This window comes from Corapipo altera, unplaced genomic scaffold (assembly GCF_003945725.1).
Source record: "Corapipo altera isolate COAL_440 unplaced genomic scaffold, ASM394572v1 239, whole genome shotgun sequence".
NCBI lineage: Eukaryota > Metazoa > Chordata > Aves > Passeriformes > Pipridae > Corapipo > Corapipo altera.
The window spans coordinates 632,369-651,444 of NW_020884938.1; the positions used below are offsets into that span (position 1 = coordinate 632,369).

The 19,076-nt window shown below is 44.0% G+C and overlaps 1 protein-coding gene across 6 annotated transcripts in view; it reads right to left on the bottom strand.

Annotated features, from left to right (window-relative positions):
• Positions 1–19,076, bottom strand: part of FBLN1 (fibulin 1) — a 61,208-nt gene that overhangs the window by 16,127 nt on the left and 26,005 nt on the right. For 5 of the 6 annotated variants that reach the window (XM_027660866.1, XM_027660871.1, XM_027660869.1 and 2 more), the window contains 10 exons: positions 18,076–18,213; positions 16,317–16,454; positions 14,746–14,889; positions 13,785–13,913; positions 13,170–13,295; positions 12,808–12,927; positions 11,864–11,995; positions 11,197–11,320; positions 2,074–2,216; positions 108–239 (listed from right to left, as the gene is read on the bottom strand). In XM_027660866.1, coding sequence (XP_027516667.1) covers positions 108–239; positions 2,074–2,216; positions 11,197–11,320; positions 11,864–11,995; positions 12,808–12,927; positions 13,170–13,295; positions 13,785–13,913; positions 14,746–14,889; positions 16,317–16,454; positions 18,076–18,213 — 1,326 coding nt within the window. Of the gene's footprint in view, positions 1–107; positions 240–2,073; positions 2,217–6,499; positions 6,945–11,196; positions 11,321–11,863; positions 11,996–12,807; positions 12,928–13,169; positions 13,296–13,784; positions 13,914–14,745; positions 14,890–16,316; positions 16,455–18,075; positions 18,214–19,076 lie in introns of those variants that run through there. The other variant, XM_027660867.1, reaches the window with a different exon arrangement.

The window sequence follows — 19,076 nt, forward strand, 5'->3', positions numbered from 1 at the left end:
TACAGGCTCGAAAATCAAGGTGGGGATTAATTACTTGAGTTAATTTCTTTGACCTTGCCCTACAGTATCGTTGAGAGAAGAAAGTAAGCAGAAAACACTCTACTCACCCACTGTCATACCATCCATGTAACGCTTGATGATGTCAAAGGAATCTCTTAAATTTCCCTCTGTAATGTCAAATATGATATCTGCCTGGTTGGCCGGATACGTAGGTGTGACAGCACGAAGGAAAATGATCTCTGCAAATAAACAGTATCACAGAGTGTCCTGACAACTATTTGAAAACACCACTGAAGAATCTGACACAATTTCATCCAAAATGACTTGTCCTCAAAGCTCCCCTCACCACTCCCAATCTGTCCTTTAAAATGGAAAGACAGAAGATATGGAGGAAGGGAGGGTTTGGATAGATTTATTGTCTCCTCCTGCACCATCCAAGAAGCCCTGAAGCCAAAACACTCTCACTGTTAGAGTCCAGAAAGACCACTCTTAGAAACCACTCTGACTTGCAGCATGTACCCCAAGAGGAGAACACGGAGGATCCAAAGGGTGGGTAGTGGAGGGAGCCAAACAGATCACTCTGATCCCCTCAGGCTAAGTACTGACATTACAATTTAGAGTCCTTTGGAGTACTGGGGGAGGGGTTTAGGTTTAAAAATAAAAGGGAGACTATTTTTAAGTCCCTTGTGAGGGAGGTAGGCATTATTACTCTCATTACCATCCCCACTCTGGAGAAGAGGAAACTAAACTTTGAGGCTGTAAGAACACACCCAAGGCCACGCACTGAATTCCAGTTTATGTCTCCTGGGCTTTGGTAGTGCTCTCAGATTGCTGGGTCTCATCTCTTTTTATTAAACCACGAGGCTGGACTAGTGAGGGAACAGTTTGGGAAGCATCCTGGGCCAAACCCTTCGCTCTGCTGCCAGTACACCTGGTGAAGCCGAAGGGCTGTGTGTGGGAGCAGAAGTGGCCATGGGGCATTCCCAGATTCCCTGGGAAGCAGGGCCAGCCAAGGCCTGAAACAGGCCTGACACAACCTACAGGAGCTCTACACGGCCAAGGGATTGGTGCTTAAATTGTTCCTCTACAGAAGAGGACTGGGATGTCTCCTTCCCCACCCCTGCCTGATGCAGAGGGGGAGAATCAGCTCTGGCTTTCATTAGGACAACTTTCTGAGACAGCAAGGCTGAGACTTTGGCTGCATCAGAAACAGAGGTTTAGGAGCTTTAGAAACCCCTCCAAAATAGTTTTCCTTTCCTCCCTGCCCTTCTCTCTGTGCCTGTGCCACTCAGTGAGGGCTTTGCCCTGCAGAGCAGCAGGGCTGCAGCACTCATCCCCCTCTGGGGGTGTGCACAGCTCCCACTGACCAGAACACCCCTACAAATGCCAAGGAGCAAAAATTGGCTCTCGATCTGTAAGTTTATATGTGAACTAAGAAAAGTGAGTGTGATCCTTGTGAAACTGCAGGGCTTGGAAACTCGCAGGTGCTGCAGGGGACAGCCACTCACTTGGGGGCTTTTGGAAAATCCTGTCTTGAAAACTTTCTGTCCAGCCCTTGGAATTTCCCTTCCTTTACTCTGTATTTTGAGAAACAACCCTTTGTTTGTTCCCAGGTCAAAAATCAGTCAATCACGTTCAATCTAATGTATTCTGTGGTTAATGTTTGCATGTAGGTAAGGGCTTTATTCTTGGAACAAGCCACCTGTCAATAGCAAAAAACAGGTCACAGACAGGAGGAATATACCAAATACCTTTTTCTTGTGGCAGAATCTGCAAATAAGGGAAGAAAAAAGTCATGGGGCACATGGCATTGTGTGAGTAAATGTGGTACATGGGAATTCAGAGTCAGTATTTCCTTAGCCTGGGAAGTTAGAGCTCAGAATGACTTTCTTTCCTCCATAAAATTAAAACTCCTGGCTATGGAAGGTCTTAATTAAACGAACACTACACTGTAATTTGGAGCTGTGCAAACATCTCACTGCACTGGTAGCCAGCCTGGCTGTAGGCAAGGCTTTCCAGTGGAGGTTTTATACGTTGCAGTCTGTTAAATGGAAGAAGGAACAAACCACTTACCTTCAGGTCTTGTAAATTCCCTGAAGGTGGGCAGTGAAATGACAGTGTGGGAGATGGTGTGGACTGGATCCAGCACACAGCTGACGTCGTTTGGCCGGCAGGACTTGATGCAGCGGATGGTGTCTGTCTTCTCCAGCCTCACACTGAGACAAACCAGAAAGAGATGCACATATATCCTGAAAATTAAGTGCTTTGTGACATGAAGTCTAGGGGGCTAGAAACTGTGCCTGATGTAAGTGTTCATTCCACACCCTGAAAACTCAGACAAACGCAGCTCATCAGAACTGTGGGACCGCTGAAAATTTTGGCTTGGCTCAAGAGTTGCAGCCAAAACTCCCTCACACCCAGGTCTTCAAGCCAGGCACGTGAAACAGGGAGAACTGGAGTGCAGAAGACACCATGTAAAGTGTCTTTCCAAGGACAAACAGGACCAAACAATGAGACCCAGGCCCTCAGCTGGCCTGGTGTCACCACTTTCAGTGGAGCTGCACTTACTTTGCACAAGCCTTTTTCACTCCGTCATGTAAAGCAGAAACAATCGTTTCCACTCTAGAAATCTGGCAGGATATATGTGAAGGGTCAACTTTCTTCCATGACTTTCAGCGCAGCAAGGGCCAGAAAAGCCTCTCTCAAATCTTTTTTTCACACCCTCCCTTTCCATCCAAACTGAGGAAACAGAGAGGAATGGAAACCAGGGGAGGAAAAAAGTTGACCACACTATATGAAACCTCAAAGATTGAATTTTGAGTTTGGGGAAATGGTAAGGGTCATTTCATATATTCCATCTCAACCAGCTGCTCATTCGGCCTTGAAAGTCTATTAAAAGTTAAATGACTTCTTCTCACCCTTGTCCACCAGAGTGAATTTAAAGTCACTTACAGTTCAAGAACTTCACACAATGCCCACTCTGTGCTCATGAGAGATGAAAGGGCTGTGCTGGGACTTAAAATGTGACTAAGCCCCACAAATGATCTCAACTTTGACCTGCCCATTTCTTCATATTTCTAAGTGGAAAAAAGAAAGGGCTGCAGTGTCAGAGGGGAGGGGGGGGGGAATTAAAAGATTAAAAGGGAGAAAAAATCACTGAGTAAAAGGGAAACAAAAATGGAAGTTTTACTTTGTCAGATACCTCTAGAAATGAATGGTTCTTGCTCTTTTCAAAATGTCTTACCCAAATCCACACCTACAAACCATCTTTTTTAGATGTTCAAAGGGACTTTATGGTTCTGATAAAAGTCAATACATCAGTAAGTTCTTATTACATGCTCCTCACATTTGCTTGTCAAAGAAAACAAAGACAAACATGCTGATACTGTATGAAGTTAAAATAAAGAGAAAACATGAATCAATATCAATGTTTTGCTTAAACAGATGTGAACTGCACAGCCCACTGGGAGGCAACAGAGTTGGGTTAATAAACACCAGCTGAGTCTGGGGTTCACACCCAGGCCAGAAGAGACCCTTTACTTCCCACCTTTACCTAGGTACAAAATTTTGTCAGTTCCCAGACACCCCCCAGGGAACAGAATAGGCTTTTCTGCTGAAATGCCTCCTGCTGGACATTTTTGGATAAAATAATTTTGGATATGCAGACATAACACTCTGACCTACAACAACATATGCAATTCCCTTATTTTAAACCTCAGCTGCCAAATTAAAAAGGGACTTCCAGCTGGCTGATCCTCATGGCTGTGAAATAAGGATCAGCTAAATTACATAGTTGAGGTCCAGTGTAAAATAGTCTATTTCAAACCATGTAACATATAAAATTGATGCAAAATAAACATCATTCATGTTTGCTTCCCTCTATCCCCTTCTTCTCCCTGTGTACAGAGAGTTTAGTAAACATTTACATATAAACCCACTGCATTTTTCCTCAGGATCCTGCTGAGCTGGGCTCACTACAGCCAAGTCCCACTAGTTCTACTTCCAATAATATGTTCACAAATTCCAGGAAAGTTCTTTAAAAGTTTTTCTCTCTTTCTTCAACACATAAATAATAACTACAGCATCATCTAAAAGTTTTAGGGACACAAATAACCAGCAGCTTGCATAACTTATTTTGGGACCTTATTAGTAATGTAGTACTGTTAGAATACACAGAGCATCCTAAATTTCCATAGCTGTATTTAGATAATAGAAAAAATAATGCAAAAACCATTATGGAGGGAGTGTCTGAGGCATTCAGCATTGGCCTGCCTTTGCTCCTTCCTGATATTTGCTATTAATGATGTGCTCTGATCTCAAAATACTTTGTAATTTTATCCTTGCACATCATCTTTGCATTTGATCTTCTGATAGCTGAGGTTTTCCTTTTTTGCTTATGTTCTGCCCTGGGACCTGTGACTGACAAAAGTTTCTTCCTACGTGCTGAGAACTTTTTTTATCTGAACCTTTTCTTCGGGTTTTCCCCCTCTAACATAAATTGCAGCTTTGGAACTGCTCCTTCCTCAACACCTTTTCTATTTAAAAGAGAACAAAGTTAAAAAACAGCTCAGTTGCTCTGATTATTTCCTGAGTATAATATTTTCTTTCTACTTGGGTCCTGGTATCAGTCCTTTCCATATTCTCTGTTGGATTCAATCGATAAGTTCTTTGGACCAGGAGCTCTGATTTCATTTTCGTCTGGAGAGGACCAGGCACATAAATGGCACTACATAATTCCATATGTGTTCCTGGAAGTCCCAGTGACACTGCAGCATTAAAGCATCTAACACAGGAGGATGTGAGCTCCCTGTTCTTGAATTCCCTGCTGAATGCAATTAATATGGCAGCATTTTACAATACTGAAGGCCAAATTCCCACACCCCCTTCCTTTCCTGCCAAAGAAATATATATTAATGCTTGCAAAAATGAAGTTTATTTGAATCTTTATTCTACTTAATTATGGCCTCATAATGAACTGGTAGCCAGAGGGCATTTACATACAAGCATCTTCTGTGGTAGTAATGAACCCCATTAGCTCAGGCAGCACAGGCTTGTGCTTTCAGTATTTTAACCTGGGACTCCATCCCCACTGGCAACTTGTGGCAGCTTTGGAAGAGTGTGTCAACAGGCTTATTAAACACTGGCATTCCTCATGAGACTGGAGCTCCTGCCAGCCAGCTGGGCTAGACTGTGCCTCAGGGGATATGTGATGCTCTGGCACAGTGCTGTGATCATGCCCCAATCCATGGCTGGTGACTGAGCCCAGGAGCCCACAGCTCAGGGAGTAATTCCTTGTGCTCAGGTGGTTAAGGCTTGGCATCTTCCTTTAGAAAGTTCTCAGTTTCCCCCCTCGTACCCTGTGCTGTCAGGATTTACAGAGTGAAGTATTTTTTCTGTATGTGCAGCCACATGGATTATTCCCTGCTCTTCTAGGACTGACTGTTCTCCCTGTGTGCCAGGCAGCAGGGAGATCTGAGCCCAGGGTGGTGTAAAACACTCATTTTGGATCACACCCCTGGGACTGAGCTTTTATTTATCAACACAAGGACCAGAGAGTAAAATGAATCCTCTTCCAGCTCAGAAAACAAAAGAATTCCAAAGAAATTCCAGTTGTATTGTCCACTATGCTCTTAATTGCATAGAAGTAAAGGAAGAAAGTCGAAGTAAAGGAAGAAAGGTTTGGATGTTGGAATTCTGGCTGACCTTTCAGGGCTCCTAAGGTTTGGTTGGATGGTGGTAGTGGGTAAAGTCTTCACTATTCAAAATTTGTCAGCTTTGATATGGAAGCTGGAGAGACAAAAGTGTTATGAGACAACCCTTTTTAAAATGTTCCTGTAGACAGGAACATTTCAGGATACAGCTGTGAAAGACAAAGGAGCTCTCTGCTGTCAGCTGAGTGCTGTTAGAAGTTCACTGCTGTTCTCCTGTCAGTAGTTCTTCCATTCAGTGGAAAGTCCACAGAAAGCAAGATGAAAGACCTCTAAAACAAATCTCGTTTAGAGGAGATTCTCTTTTGTACCATCCTAAAAAGTTCGAACTGGGATCTGTACCTGGTGGGAATGAGCACAAGCTCAAGGGCTGTAACAGAGCACAGCCTCAGAATCTGGCTCCACACTTTCACAGTGGGCACCTCTGGGGTCCTAAGGGCCCAAGTTTAACAGATATTCAGAAAATGCAGAGTTTGGCCCTTAAGTGATGCAATTCTCTAAAGATGACCCAGCTAAGACAGCTCGAATTAATACTTATTTCATCTGGGAAATTCAGACCTAAACATATGCAGCTGTTTGTCATCAGATGAGACAAACTCCACTACTGTGTGAAGTAAATCAATGATTTTCAGTCCTCAGAACCTCCAGGTAATAAGCTCTTAGACTCCAGTTTCTGCTCTGTATAATGGTGCAGATCACACAGAAGAATCTCCCCAAACTGAGATGTTCAGTTACAGGGGAAAGTGAAGAACTGGAACAATGATAGCAAATAAAATGCAAGTGCAGCGTGCAACGGATGAACTAAAACTTTATTAAAACTTGTGGCGAAAATGCTACTCTTAGAAGAGAGAGAGTAGCCAGTGATGACAGTGATTCAGGGATCAAAGCTGCGCAGAGACAAAGATAGAAAGTTTGGCAATAAATGTGTTGACAGTTCCATGGCGGGAAAGCTGCATTTGGATTGTCAGGTGAAGGTCTCTGGGCTCTGTGATTTGACGCTGCATGACCACAAGGCCACTGTGGTTGTTCACTTTTTTTGTGGTGAAAAACCCCTCGTGGTTCCCGCTGATGATGGACAGCCGAATTTTATCCCCAGGGACAGCATTGGAAGGGCCCATGCGGAAAATGTCGGTGGGTACTTGGATGTTGGTAGGAAAAGAGAGGTGATAGTAGGTTATTCTCAGGGGCAGGCTCTGGCACTCCTTATTCTCATTACAAGGCAAGCGCTCACAGCGACTGCAAGACAAGTGAGAAGACAAGACAAGAGGAGGATTAGCGCATGGGTAGCGAGCAGGAGAGGAGAGGAGGGCACTGGGGTGGGACGAGGGGCCCTGGCCGCATCCATTCTTCAGCCTGGCACCTCAGTCCTACTGCAAAGGGACATTTATCACACAGGGATGGGCTTGGCTGCAGCTGGTGCCCTGGCAGAGGCGCTGCCATTGTCAGTGTGGCAGAGGTGGACACGAGGATCTCAGCTGGACGCTGACCCTGCAATGCCTGGGGAGGATCAGGCGGCACATTTAGCTCCAAGCTTGCCTCATGGACAACTACAAATCACCTAAACTGGGCACAAGAGCCTCTCCACTCCAAGCAATATTTGGTCCACAGGTCAAGGTTTTGGAACCTAAACAAAGTGTTTCTTTACCAAGAAATGCTCCAGCATTAAAGCATGGTTGGCTTCTTACTACCTCAAGTAAATCTGAGTGCCTGTTTAATTTATTTTATTTTGGCATATAAAATCGGGCCCCTATCAGGAGTATCTACTACCAACAGAACTGTGGCTCATAAGCAAGACCTTCTTTGTTGCCAGTGCAGGGTGACCTGAATTCCAGGAACTTCTCCTTATATGCAAAATCAGCGTTTTCAAAAAGAGTAGTTAAAAGCACCCTCAGTTCTTCAATTAATGTACTGCATGTTTTCCTTTAATACTGCTTGCAAACCAAAGTACAAAGCAATTCTTTGAAGATCTAAATGCATTCTTAATTTTATTCATGTGTGTAAAGAGCATGCACAAGTCCTCACAGGATGGCCAGCTAATTAGGTGTGGATACTCCTGGAATATTTTCAGGTGTAGAGAGTTCTGCATTCTTTTCTGAGATGTCATTAATAACTCCACTAAGGAGAATGGTTTGGTTTTGTTGAAATCATGAGGCTACTTGGTTTTGCTGAAATCATGAAGCAAGTCAAGACTGTTAATTCCTTAGTTTTCTTCAAGTACAAGTTCTTGGAAGCATAGACATGCTTATGAGCACTTACACACTCACAAAGATGCTCTGCCTTATTATTTTATAAAAGTAAAATACATTTTATAATAACGGCCAGAATCTTTTGAGAGAACAAAAAACCAAGGCTCCAAGACTCAAGAAAGGACATTCTGATTCAGAAAGCTCCTTGTGAAGATAGATGTGCCTATGGCCAGGAGCTAGAATTATTCAAAGTTCACCATCTTTTATCTCGTGCTTTGGTGGTGCACACTACACACTGACTACAGGTTGAGTTAATGTGCACTAATTGTTCCATCAAACAACCACAAAGGAGAGATAGCAGATGTTATTGCTCTGGAGAACCAGGGTTCATTCTGGGGTCACGCACTGCAAAGGCGAGAAGCAAAGAGCATTTCAACCCCAGGGTACTCTCCAGCCCTCACTGAAATGCTTCCCTCAGTGGGCAGCAGGAAATCAGATGACAGGGGAATGCAACAACCTGCTGGCACAGAATCACAGAACCACCAACGCTGACATTAGGGGGAAAACTGGGCTCCTGTGCTGTGGCTCAGGCACTCTGGGGAGCTGGACCTGCATGACTCAGACTCCCTGAGAGGGCTCGGGTCTGCCAAGTCAGAAGATAATGGTTTGTTGCTAAAAGAAAAACACCTCTCTGCTGACAGGGAGAATTCAGTTGCTCTGAGGCAGATATGTTGCTACAGAGGCTATGAAATCCTTATCATTCAAGGACTTGAAGCAGAAGTTAAATAAACAACTCCCAGAAATATTCCAGGTCTGAGATTTTTTGGCATACAGGAGTGGATTAGGTTTACCCATCAAGGTCCTCCTTTTGTATGTTTTAAGAAAAAAAAAAAGGCTGAATGCAATTTTACAAAGTTTACAGTTTCAGAGGTTTCACAGGTTTTTGGTAAGGATGACAAAAAATTCAAAAGCAGTCTCCTAAGGAATGTCAGATTTCTACTCCAAACTTACAAAAGAAAAAGAAAAATCACCAAGATGTCTAAAAACACACAAACCAACGTGTTCCTCCCTACTCTTGTTCTTGGAAATGAGTGAGCTGCTTTGGCTGAAATTGGCCAAAACTTGAGCCTGAGTCAGACACCTGGCAGGCAAAATTTCAGCCACTGGTTATGTTTTGGCAAAATTTTAAGGAGTTGCAGACAGGTCCTAGTAATGAGAAGCACCAGGCAACTTTAATAATACACAGACATGCCTAGAATATACAAATATTTCCCAATTTGGCTCAGCCCAGCACACATTTCTGACACGTTGCCCCATAAACCCTTCTTTATATTTTCTACTATTTTTCTTGGCTTAAATATTACTAATGTTAAGACTTCAGTGCCACATAAAGAGAATTTAATTGTTATGCAATTTGAAAACAAAAACTGTTTGGCAAGGCAGTGCAGCAAGTTAAGTCCTATTGTGAGGAGCAGTAGATCTTAACTATCCTTGGAAAAATACCAAGCCTATAGGCTGATCCAGGAAAAAACAAAGAGCAGAATTTAGGTAAAAGAGATAAGGCCTTCAATTAAATCGTTACCATTAAGGATCAGAGCATGCCAGGCATATTGCTGTCTCTGGGGAAGGTTGCACAGGCTGTTTCCTCCTGGAGCTCAGTGCCTAAACAGCACCCTGAGCTTCCAGCCTGTAGGATGGGACAATCCTGCAATTACCTCTCCTGATGGCCATCACCACTCAACAGCCACCATGCAAAAACCTCTGCCTTGAAGGTATGGGGTAAAGAAGCTTCAGGATCACTGAGGACTCTTGCCTGTACACAAGGATTTTAAGGAAAAATAAGACTAAGGAAACTTGGATTTACAGGACTGAAACCTACTGAAGAAAATAATGGGGAACGGGGTAAAAAAAAAATCTCCTGAGGTGCCAACTTGATGAAAGGGAGTGGAGAATATGTTGTCTCTCTTATGATGTGCCAAGCTGGTGAAACTGGGGTGTGTTTTGAATAAAAGGGAGAGGGAAATGGTAACTGTACTAGATGTGACGTTATGAGAGGCCAACTATTTTGATTTTGGAGCCCCGACACAAGGGTGAGTGAAAAAGCAATTTAATGTCATTATCATGCAGAAGGTAACAAAGACATGCTAGCTGCATATCATATATATAACCATGCTGGGTTAGGTATGCTAAAACTAAATCAGCCAAGGAGATGTACAATAGTTTGGATGTAAAAAAAGGTGCTAAAGAGCTCTCATGAAACTACTCCCCACTGGGCACCAGGTAACTCCATCCACAAACCCTGATTCCTGCACACTGGTGTATCCTGGCTGGGTCTGAGGGCACCCACTGCTTGCTGAATGCTCCCACTTCTCCAGGAAAGATAATGGACTCATATTCTCTTTCACTTATGCAAACATGTTTTCAACAATAAATTTAGTAACTGTCTGTAGATGCTGAGAGGGAAAACCATAATAAATCCAACAAGATAATAACTCAAGGAATTAAAATAATTAGAACTTCACTGAGCAGCTGCAGGATTCGTGTCTGACTCATGGACTAATTATAGTCCCAGCACATCAGCAGGATCTTGCCCTCTGAGCAGGTCTGAGTTGGGCAGAGTAAGCCATTACAGAGCCCAACAACCCAGACACAGAAAAACAACTCAGACATTCTATTGCTTCCCCAAAAGATCCCACACAGATCAAATAGCCATGAAAGCCCAACGGAGATGACAGAGAAGATGAAATGGAATGTATGTGCACTGTGTGTTTTATAAACTGAATTCTGCAACTCAGGGATGTCCATAAGAGTAGGAACCTGCTAATTCTGCTTAGTGGCCCATTGCATATGACTTTTTTTTTTAAATTAGGATACAAATGAACCCCAAATTTTACAAAATTAGATGCCCCAACCCTGGCAGTGTTCAAAGCCAGGTTGGATCAGACTTTGAGCAACCTGGTCTAGCGGGAGGTATCAAGGATTTTGAAGCTGGATATAACTCTCCCAAACAGGCTGCCAGCAAGGGAGCCAGGGAGAGAGTACCTGCTTGTGGTTCTGGAGTCCATGACAGTGCAAACCACTGACATATGGCATTTTTTAAGGGAACGTCTTTTTCTTAGACTGAAACAGGAGCACGAGAAGGAGACCAGACCTGCGTGTGCACTGCACAGGGTAGGCCTGCCAACAAATCACATATTCACTAGGAACTGTTCTGTGTTCAGTCAGCAGTGGTGGGACACAAAGGACATCATGGCACCAAGGAAGTGCTTGCCCTGGACAGAGAAGGTGAAGAGGGCACTTACGTGTCTCCTGACTTGCGGTAATTCTCCGGGCATTCCAGGGACAGGCAGCGGAAGCCGCCCTGGATGTTAAAGCAGGTCTCGTTGAAGGAGCAGTTGTGGCTTTCTGCAACACACTCATCGATGTCTGCCAAGGGGAAACAGGGCAGGGGTTAGACACAGGCCCTTCCTCTCCTGGCAGGTGCCAGGCAATGACAGTGCCCTGTCAGGTACTACAGAGCATGGGCTGCACTTAAACACTGCAGCAGGACTGGAAGGGGAGGGCAGCAACAACAAAAAAGAAGAAAATTAACCCAACAACCAAGAAGAGCAAAAGGAAGAGCAGCAGTGCCACTAAGTGGACAAGACCTAAACATCTGCTGATGTGTTTACAGCAGGATATTTCCTTTAAACAGCTAAACTAACTCATACCACTTCACAGTCTGAATCTTCGTCTTCAGATTTTTTTTTAATAATTATTTAATAACATTATAAAAAGTATTCTTTACAGAATTCTGTACTTCATAACAGAAACTTCCTGTATATTTATTATTGAAGACTTGTTTCTTCAGATTTCAGGCTGTCATTTATTGCTTTACCTGTATTGTTGTAGGAAAGGCATTTTTTTAAACACAAAAACTCTCCAGAACTGTTCAAAGCCCACAGTGCAGCGAGGTGTCCCTGAGCTCACCTTGGCAGTTGCGTGCATTGGGTGCCAGCCTGTAGCCAGAGGAGGGACAAGTGCACTGGAAGCTCCCAGGAATGTTGATGCACCGAAAGGAACAGATGTGCCCTCCGGTGGGCAGAGCACACTCATCGATGTCTGCAAGGAGAAAACACCACTGATTGATTCCCTGTGTGTTCATGGCATCCAACCCGGTGCACATGGACGGGGCTCCCGCTGAGAGCCTCAAACACAGTGTGATGATTCTGACTGCTGGGCAAAGCAGGTCATCAGACAGGTGTGGCTCTAGTCAATAAAGTCTAAATAGCAAAGACTTGTGGGAATAAATGGAGGTCTGGAGAAAATTAAAAGCAGTATGAGGGCCCAAGGGACAAAGTGATGGACATGAGCAAGCACTTTACAGTGATGTGTATCACAGTGCTTTACAAAAGGGAGGGAGAGGAATAGTTTCATCCTTGCTCTTACAAAAAAGGAAATCAAAATTAGGTGTTCTGCCCAAGGTCTCACTGGCCAGTAAGTCCTGTAGACTTAAGTCCAAATTCAGGACCTTGTCCATGAGGTCACACCCATATCCTCCTTGTATTTGAGGAGAACCTACTCACACATTAGTTCAGAATGAGCCACAAAAAGAGGATATATAAAATACTACCTAGTAATATTATATAGTACCTATGTAACATGTTCATATCTTCACTTGTTGAAGACTAGAAGTCCTGTTAGTTCCTCAGACAAAACAAATTTCTGTCAAGTTACAAAAATATTTACAGCTCCGATTCATGTAAACATCAAAACACCACAGGAGCACAGAGATGTCCCTAGACAAGGGCACGGGAGGGAGACCTTCCCTGAATACAGTTCACGAGAAAATACCAAAGAGAATCAGACATTAAAATGAGACAATTGGCTCCTGTTTGTGATGGTGGCAGCGAGAAGTGCTGCCCGTCCCTCACCTTCGCAGGAGATGCCGTCGATGTCGCTGAGCTGGAAGCCCCGGCGGCAGTAACACTGGTAGGAGCCGTACACGTTGGCACACTCTTGGCTGCAGGGGTTGCTCTCACACTCGTTTAAATCTGAAACGCAAAGTCAAGACACCTGAACCCCAAATTTCTCGCTCTGTTCAGCGCTCCTGACGCTGGACTCAGACAAAACTTTGGAAGGCGATTTTTCTAATGAAATCATAACAGCAAGAGACTGCAGTGGGTTGGTTTCTCACACCGTTCCACTGGCCTTGCAAGCTAAAAATCACACAGAAACAGCTGAAGAGCAACGAGCTGTTTCTCACACCACACAGCCAGGGCTCTGACAGCCGTACCTTCACACGATCTCCCATCAGCTGAAAGTTTGAATCCCATGGTGCAAGTGCAGTAGTAGGAGCCAGGAGTGTTCTCACACTTGTGAGCACAGAGGCGGCCTGGGTAGCGTCTGCATTCGTTGATATCTGCAATGACAAGCACAGAGAGCTCTGTGGAGCAGCTGCCTTCACTGCAACAGCAGCCTGGGCAAGAAAGTAGCCATAAAAGTTTAGGTTTTATTTTCCAGATTTAAATTCCGTACTAGAGAGAGAAGAAGTCCTCAAAATGCTCACTTAGAAACACCCCAGTGCATAATTGGATTAGATCTATACAAGGAAGAGAGCTGCTTTGATCTTCCAAAGGAATGTTTTGCTGTAGGTGTACATAAAAATATCACAGAAAACAATTACACACACTCTCACAATCTTACCTTTTAATGGGATGACAGATAACATGCTGACAATACCCATACAGCTTCCTTTGAAGTATCAGCAAGCCTCTAATATGTCATTAGATTTATCCAAATGACACAGTAGTGAATTTTACATTCGGACGGCGGAGGTTATGCAGAGAGCACTAACATTCCTCACACAGGCTCATGTTTGAAGTGCCTTGGCTGCAGGTCTTTAACTCACCAATGCAGGTCCTGCTGATGACATCAAAGGTGTAGCCAGCCTTGCACTCGCAGCGGTAATTGCCCGGGGCATTGATACACACGTGTCCCTCCCCACAGGGCTGGTTGGGGGATGAGCACTCATCCACATCTAAAACAGACAGAGCAGTGACTCAACACACACTTCTGAGCATGAGGGTGGAGAGGAGAGCAACGTGTCAACTTATTTCTGTGTCCCCAAGTACTTATGAAGAGTTTTCAATCAGCGAGCAAGATTTTATCAGACTCTCAGCTTCCACAAGATCAGAGTCACAAAGGCAAACTGTTCATACCCAGGCAGGTTATCTGTTAGGTGTCCTTAACATTTATGGACTTGGGAGGGAAAAGACCAGGAAGTCAGGCAACCTTTGGAGGCAATAAGGTGCAAAATTGTTTTGTTATGCATATTCAGTACTCAGGGATCAGATCTTCATCTAGTGTAAGATGTCATAGGCCCACAGTCAGTAGGTAGTGCTTTGACAAGCCACTTACAAAAACCGAAAACACACGCAAAAATACATCTCTCTGCAAAAGCCACCTCAGCTGAAAGCCAGCCAAAGCCATATATGTCTTTCAACATTATTCAAACGGCTTCTGTGGGGCATGAAGTGGGCCTTGGGTTATCCCTGTCCCTCTGTACTGAGGAGATCTGGGAGCACACAGTATTGTTCCAATACACTCATACAGTCACAGACAATGCCCTTTTTTGGGGGTGATTATCATTTCTCCTTTCCTCAGAATATAGGGTTCCATGAGGTATATGAAGGATGGAGTGGATGCTTGTCATCCTTCACTTGTTGGGACCATCACGAGGGAAAGAACAGGATCAAGAGCTGACTGTGGGAACGAGAGGAGCTTGAGCAAAGTGCAAGAAACTGCTAAAGATAAATGGCAGACGCAAGTTGTTTTCTTAAAGCTGCTTTTTCTTGCAAACTGTTCCTCACCTACACATCTTGTTCCATCCTCGTTGAGGTGGTACCCTCGGCCACAGCTGGGGGAGATTCTCTGGCAGGTGAAGGAGCCGTCAGTGTTAATACAGATCTGCCCAGCTGGGCACGGCGTGTTGGTGCTCAGGCACTCGTTGATATCTGCAAAAGCACAAGATGCTTTCACTATGTAACCCTCCAGAGGTTTACACCCCCATGTAACCCTTCAGAGACAAGATCTGCCCATGGCAGAACACAATTATTCACACCCTTCAGCTTCACCAATGCAACACGTCCAGGGTGAAGACTGGGGAGGTGTGAGAGGCACAGATCCCACTGAAAAGCAGTGAAAATAGGGTATAGTATTGTATTTGTTTCAAAGCCCCCCCTAAGCATACAAAGAGATGATAAACGATTCAGCTCATCAGTTTAACCCATTCTGCTTCAGTCTGTGGGTTCTGATCCAGCTCTCAGCTTCTACACAAAGATCAGAGCCACAAATCCAACAACAAAATCCCCTCAACACTGCACAGGGCAGCATTTGATTCCCAGTGTGTAAAATTCACCTGTGAAATTGTTTTGGTAAATATTTTGAGGAAATGCCTTTCAGGGGCCATAACTGCTACAAATTGCTGTGGCTTTGCTGACATCTGTGACAGCGAGTTAACCCCGAGCTGCCACTGACCCGGGGCTGCCTGTGGCAGGCACGTGTCCTCAAAGGGCTTGCTGTGCACAGGCACTGAGCCCCCCCCAATTTTAAAGGCTGCAATTCCGTTTTCAGTATCAGATTTCACACCACAGGGTATGATATGGTCAGGAAAACGAGGGGCTGACAGGGAGCTCGACTTGGCAGCTGCTGCCGCTCAGCCAGTTCCACAAGTCCAAGACCTGCTGCGCCGATGGGGGAATCCAAAGGTAAGTTGAGACTTGAAAATCCTACTCCAGGGAATAACTGGTAGATTTTTAGGTCACATTAGACAATACCATTTAGAGTCTGCTGGAAACCAGTAATTCTTAAGTATTTATATAAAGGTTATAATTCTGTTTCAGGGACTCTTGGAAACAAGGCATTAGCCTGACAGATTGTCATCAGTCTTTAAATTAAACTCCTCTCCACGGTGTGTTATAACCGGCCCATCACTCTCATACACAGTAAGGTTCTTGATAGGCTGCAACAAGGGACAGGTCTGGAAAGACCTACATACCCATAAAACCACGCAGAGAAAGGGTGCAACAGAGGATGTCATAATTAAAGCTTTTTACGCTAAGCTTCGGCTAAAACCTTTTGGATGGAGGTAAATAAAATACATCACAAATTTTGTTTCAGGTAAAATACCCAAAGACTTAAGGAAAGTGTTCAAATGCAGCTACGTGCCTTAGGTAGCCCAATCTCACTAAAAACAGCGATCTGGTATTTAAGTCTTTTATTTCATCTGTACATCTTCCCTGTGAAAAGGAGCAGAAAAACCCCAGAGCAGAGCAACACGCAGATGAAGAACAGCTTGAGAAGCTCAGAAATCATGCAGTGAAACTCCAGCTTGTCTCCCAGGCAGCACTGGGGTGTTCCCCGAGCCCAGAACAAGCCTTACCGATACAGTTGCCGAGCGCATCTTGTATAAAGCCACTCATGCACTGTAGCTTGGGTCGGCAACGGAAGGATCCTGGAGTATTCTGACAGATAAAATCGGGGGGGCAGTTATGAGTACCAGTCTCACACTCGTCAATATCTGGTACGTCACAAAAAAAGACTGTTAGCAGGGGTGTGGCAAGGGTTTCATCCATCACAGTTCAAACATCAGACACAGTTATAAACACCCGACAGACGAATGCCCAGCGTCCCTTCCTGCAGTGCACTGCGGTGACCAGGAGCAATCTGACCTGCTACCTCAGCCAGGATCTCAGGGAGGGTAACTTCGGGGGTTTTTACTATTTTCCTATTGGTTTTATATCTAGGAATGTGTCTGTGCACATTATGCTTTACGAGGTTAGTTCTCACAACTGAATGATTCCAAACTCTTGCAGAGCACCTGAAGCATCACGTTCAGCAGTGCTCAGCCTGGATCCAGCCCTGTGCTTAGCTTTGAAGTTGGTAAGATTTAATTATCCAAGTGCAATTTTAATTCTAACCTCATATTCAATGCAGACATTGGTAATTTCTTTCGTAAGTGAATTAATTTGCCTTCATTCTCAACCATATTAAGGTTTGCAACATCCTTGCATTATTGTGCTTTAAAATGCACATAAACATGGATTCTGCTAACTTTAATATTCCATTCCAGTTCAGAATAGACAATAAATATTTGTGAATAAAATATGGTTCAGATGAAGCAGATAAAGCAGACAAGAGCTAATAAGGCTTCATTCACAAATGCAGCCCTGTCCACATAAAAGCAACTAAAATTTCATGTTTGCCACCTGGCAGTGGAATGAGATCTCCTAAAGCTATTAAAATACAGAAGCTCTCTGGCCATCGGATGCCTCAGCTTTCCCAGTCATGCAGCTGACACAAGTGTAAAGGGAACTGCTCAGCCTAGAGCTTTGTGAGACTCAGTTAATGGCTGTGGAGCCCATTTTAAGTTCAGGACGGGTTAATACTGAACTGGGTTCAGCAGAGCTCTACATGCAGCAGATCTCAGTCATGTTGCTTGGCATTTAAACACCCTACGTGAAGATTATTCACTGTCTATTTTTACCCTTATTAACATAACATTAATAATTAACATTATTAACATTATCTTACGCAGATAAGAACTCTCTAAGATTAATGGCATGCATGATTTAGTATTTGTACTCCTTCTTTTCCATCAGAAAAGACTGTCAATACCTGCCAGTAAGGTATTTGTTGGCCTAAATCTGATGTCACTTAAATCAGCAGAAATGTTACTTCGAAGGGATCACAGTTAAACCACAATACTCTGAAAAGCATTGCCTGATGTTCTGCAGGTTTTGCAGTTGGAGTTTGTCCACCAGCTTTTTTATTTGATCTATTTTTTATTACTGATCAGTTCCTACAGTAAAACCTTACCCAGGATTTTGGTTAATTTACTCAGTGGAATGAAATTAGTTTATTTATAAACCGTTCTAAGCTCAGCAGGGACAGACTTTCTCACAGTAAAAACCAATTCCACATCAAATGGAGTTTGCTGCTGATTTATCTCTGTAAAGGCAGCGTGTCAGGTGAAGTTATGGATGCAGGTAACAGCATCCTTTTGAGCCAGACACACCTGGAAATCAGCCATTTTTTAGCAAAGAAGACTGTTACTCTTGCGTTCAAACCCAGCTAGTCAAGAACAGTGCTTTTAGCCCCTTGTTGCTCGGAGGATTGCAGCCTCCCTGCCCAGGACATACCTTTGCAGCGACTGTCGTCTGTCAGCTCGTAGCCGGTCCCACAGCTGGTGTCCCGCTGGCAGCGGAAGGATCCCAAGGTGTTGACACAGGTTTGGCCAAGCCCACAGCTGTGTGTCCCAGTGATGCACTCATTAATGTCTGGAGCATGCAAAGGGATTCAAAACAACAAAAGAGAGAGTAAATAAGAAGCATCTCTGGGAAGGGATGAGGTCAAAGGCAGCACCATCTGGTTGAGCCCAGCGCAGGCGGTGTCCCCAGACATGTCTGAGGGTGTCACAGGTGGGCTGTGCATCCATGGGCTGCTGCTGCACTTGGCAGCGTTTGGTTAATGTTGGACTCAACGATCTGAAGGGTGTTTTCCACACTGAATGACTCTATGGTTTGGTTATAGTGCCCATATCAATGAGGCAAACTTTCAGAAATCCTTCCCTTGCTCTGCCTGCTACCGACATATGGCTGAGGCACTCCCCGAGCCACAAGTTCCAACTTCCTACTTTACAGCTGCTGATAGACATTTCTTTTGTGCATTTTTTATCTTTGAATGCATAAGAAAATTTGACATCCACGTGTAGCAAATGTTTTATATTTAGCATTATTTCAGTGTTAATCTGACCAATCATCAACATCTATTTTATATTCTGAAGTTTGTATATGAGCTACTTAGACTCCATTTTCAGTCAGTGACAGAAAATGGCACTTCTGATGAATAACATTTTTCCTCCAAGAGCAGCTGTGCAGGACTTACCAATTACTATCTTCTACAGCAGAGAACAGGTATTTTATTTTGGTTTTATCCACAACAATAAATTCAAGATCTGCCTCTTCCCCCACGCTAAATCCTCCATCTTTTCTACTGATTCTTTCTTAACTTCAACTTCCCACAATTCTCACTTCAACACTCCAAACCACCTTTTTCTGATCTCACCTCTTTCCCCAGCTGGCATAAGCATATTCTGATCTCTTCTGTCTGGGTATGTTCTGATCTATTCTCGCCCCTTTAA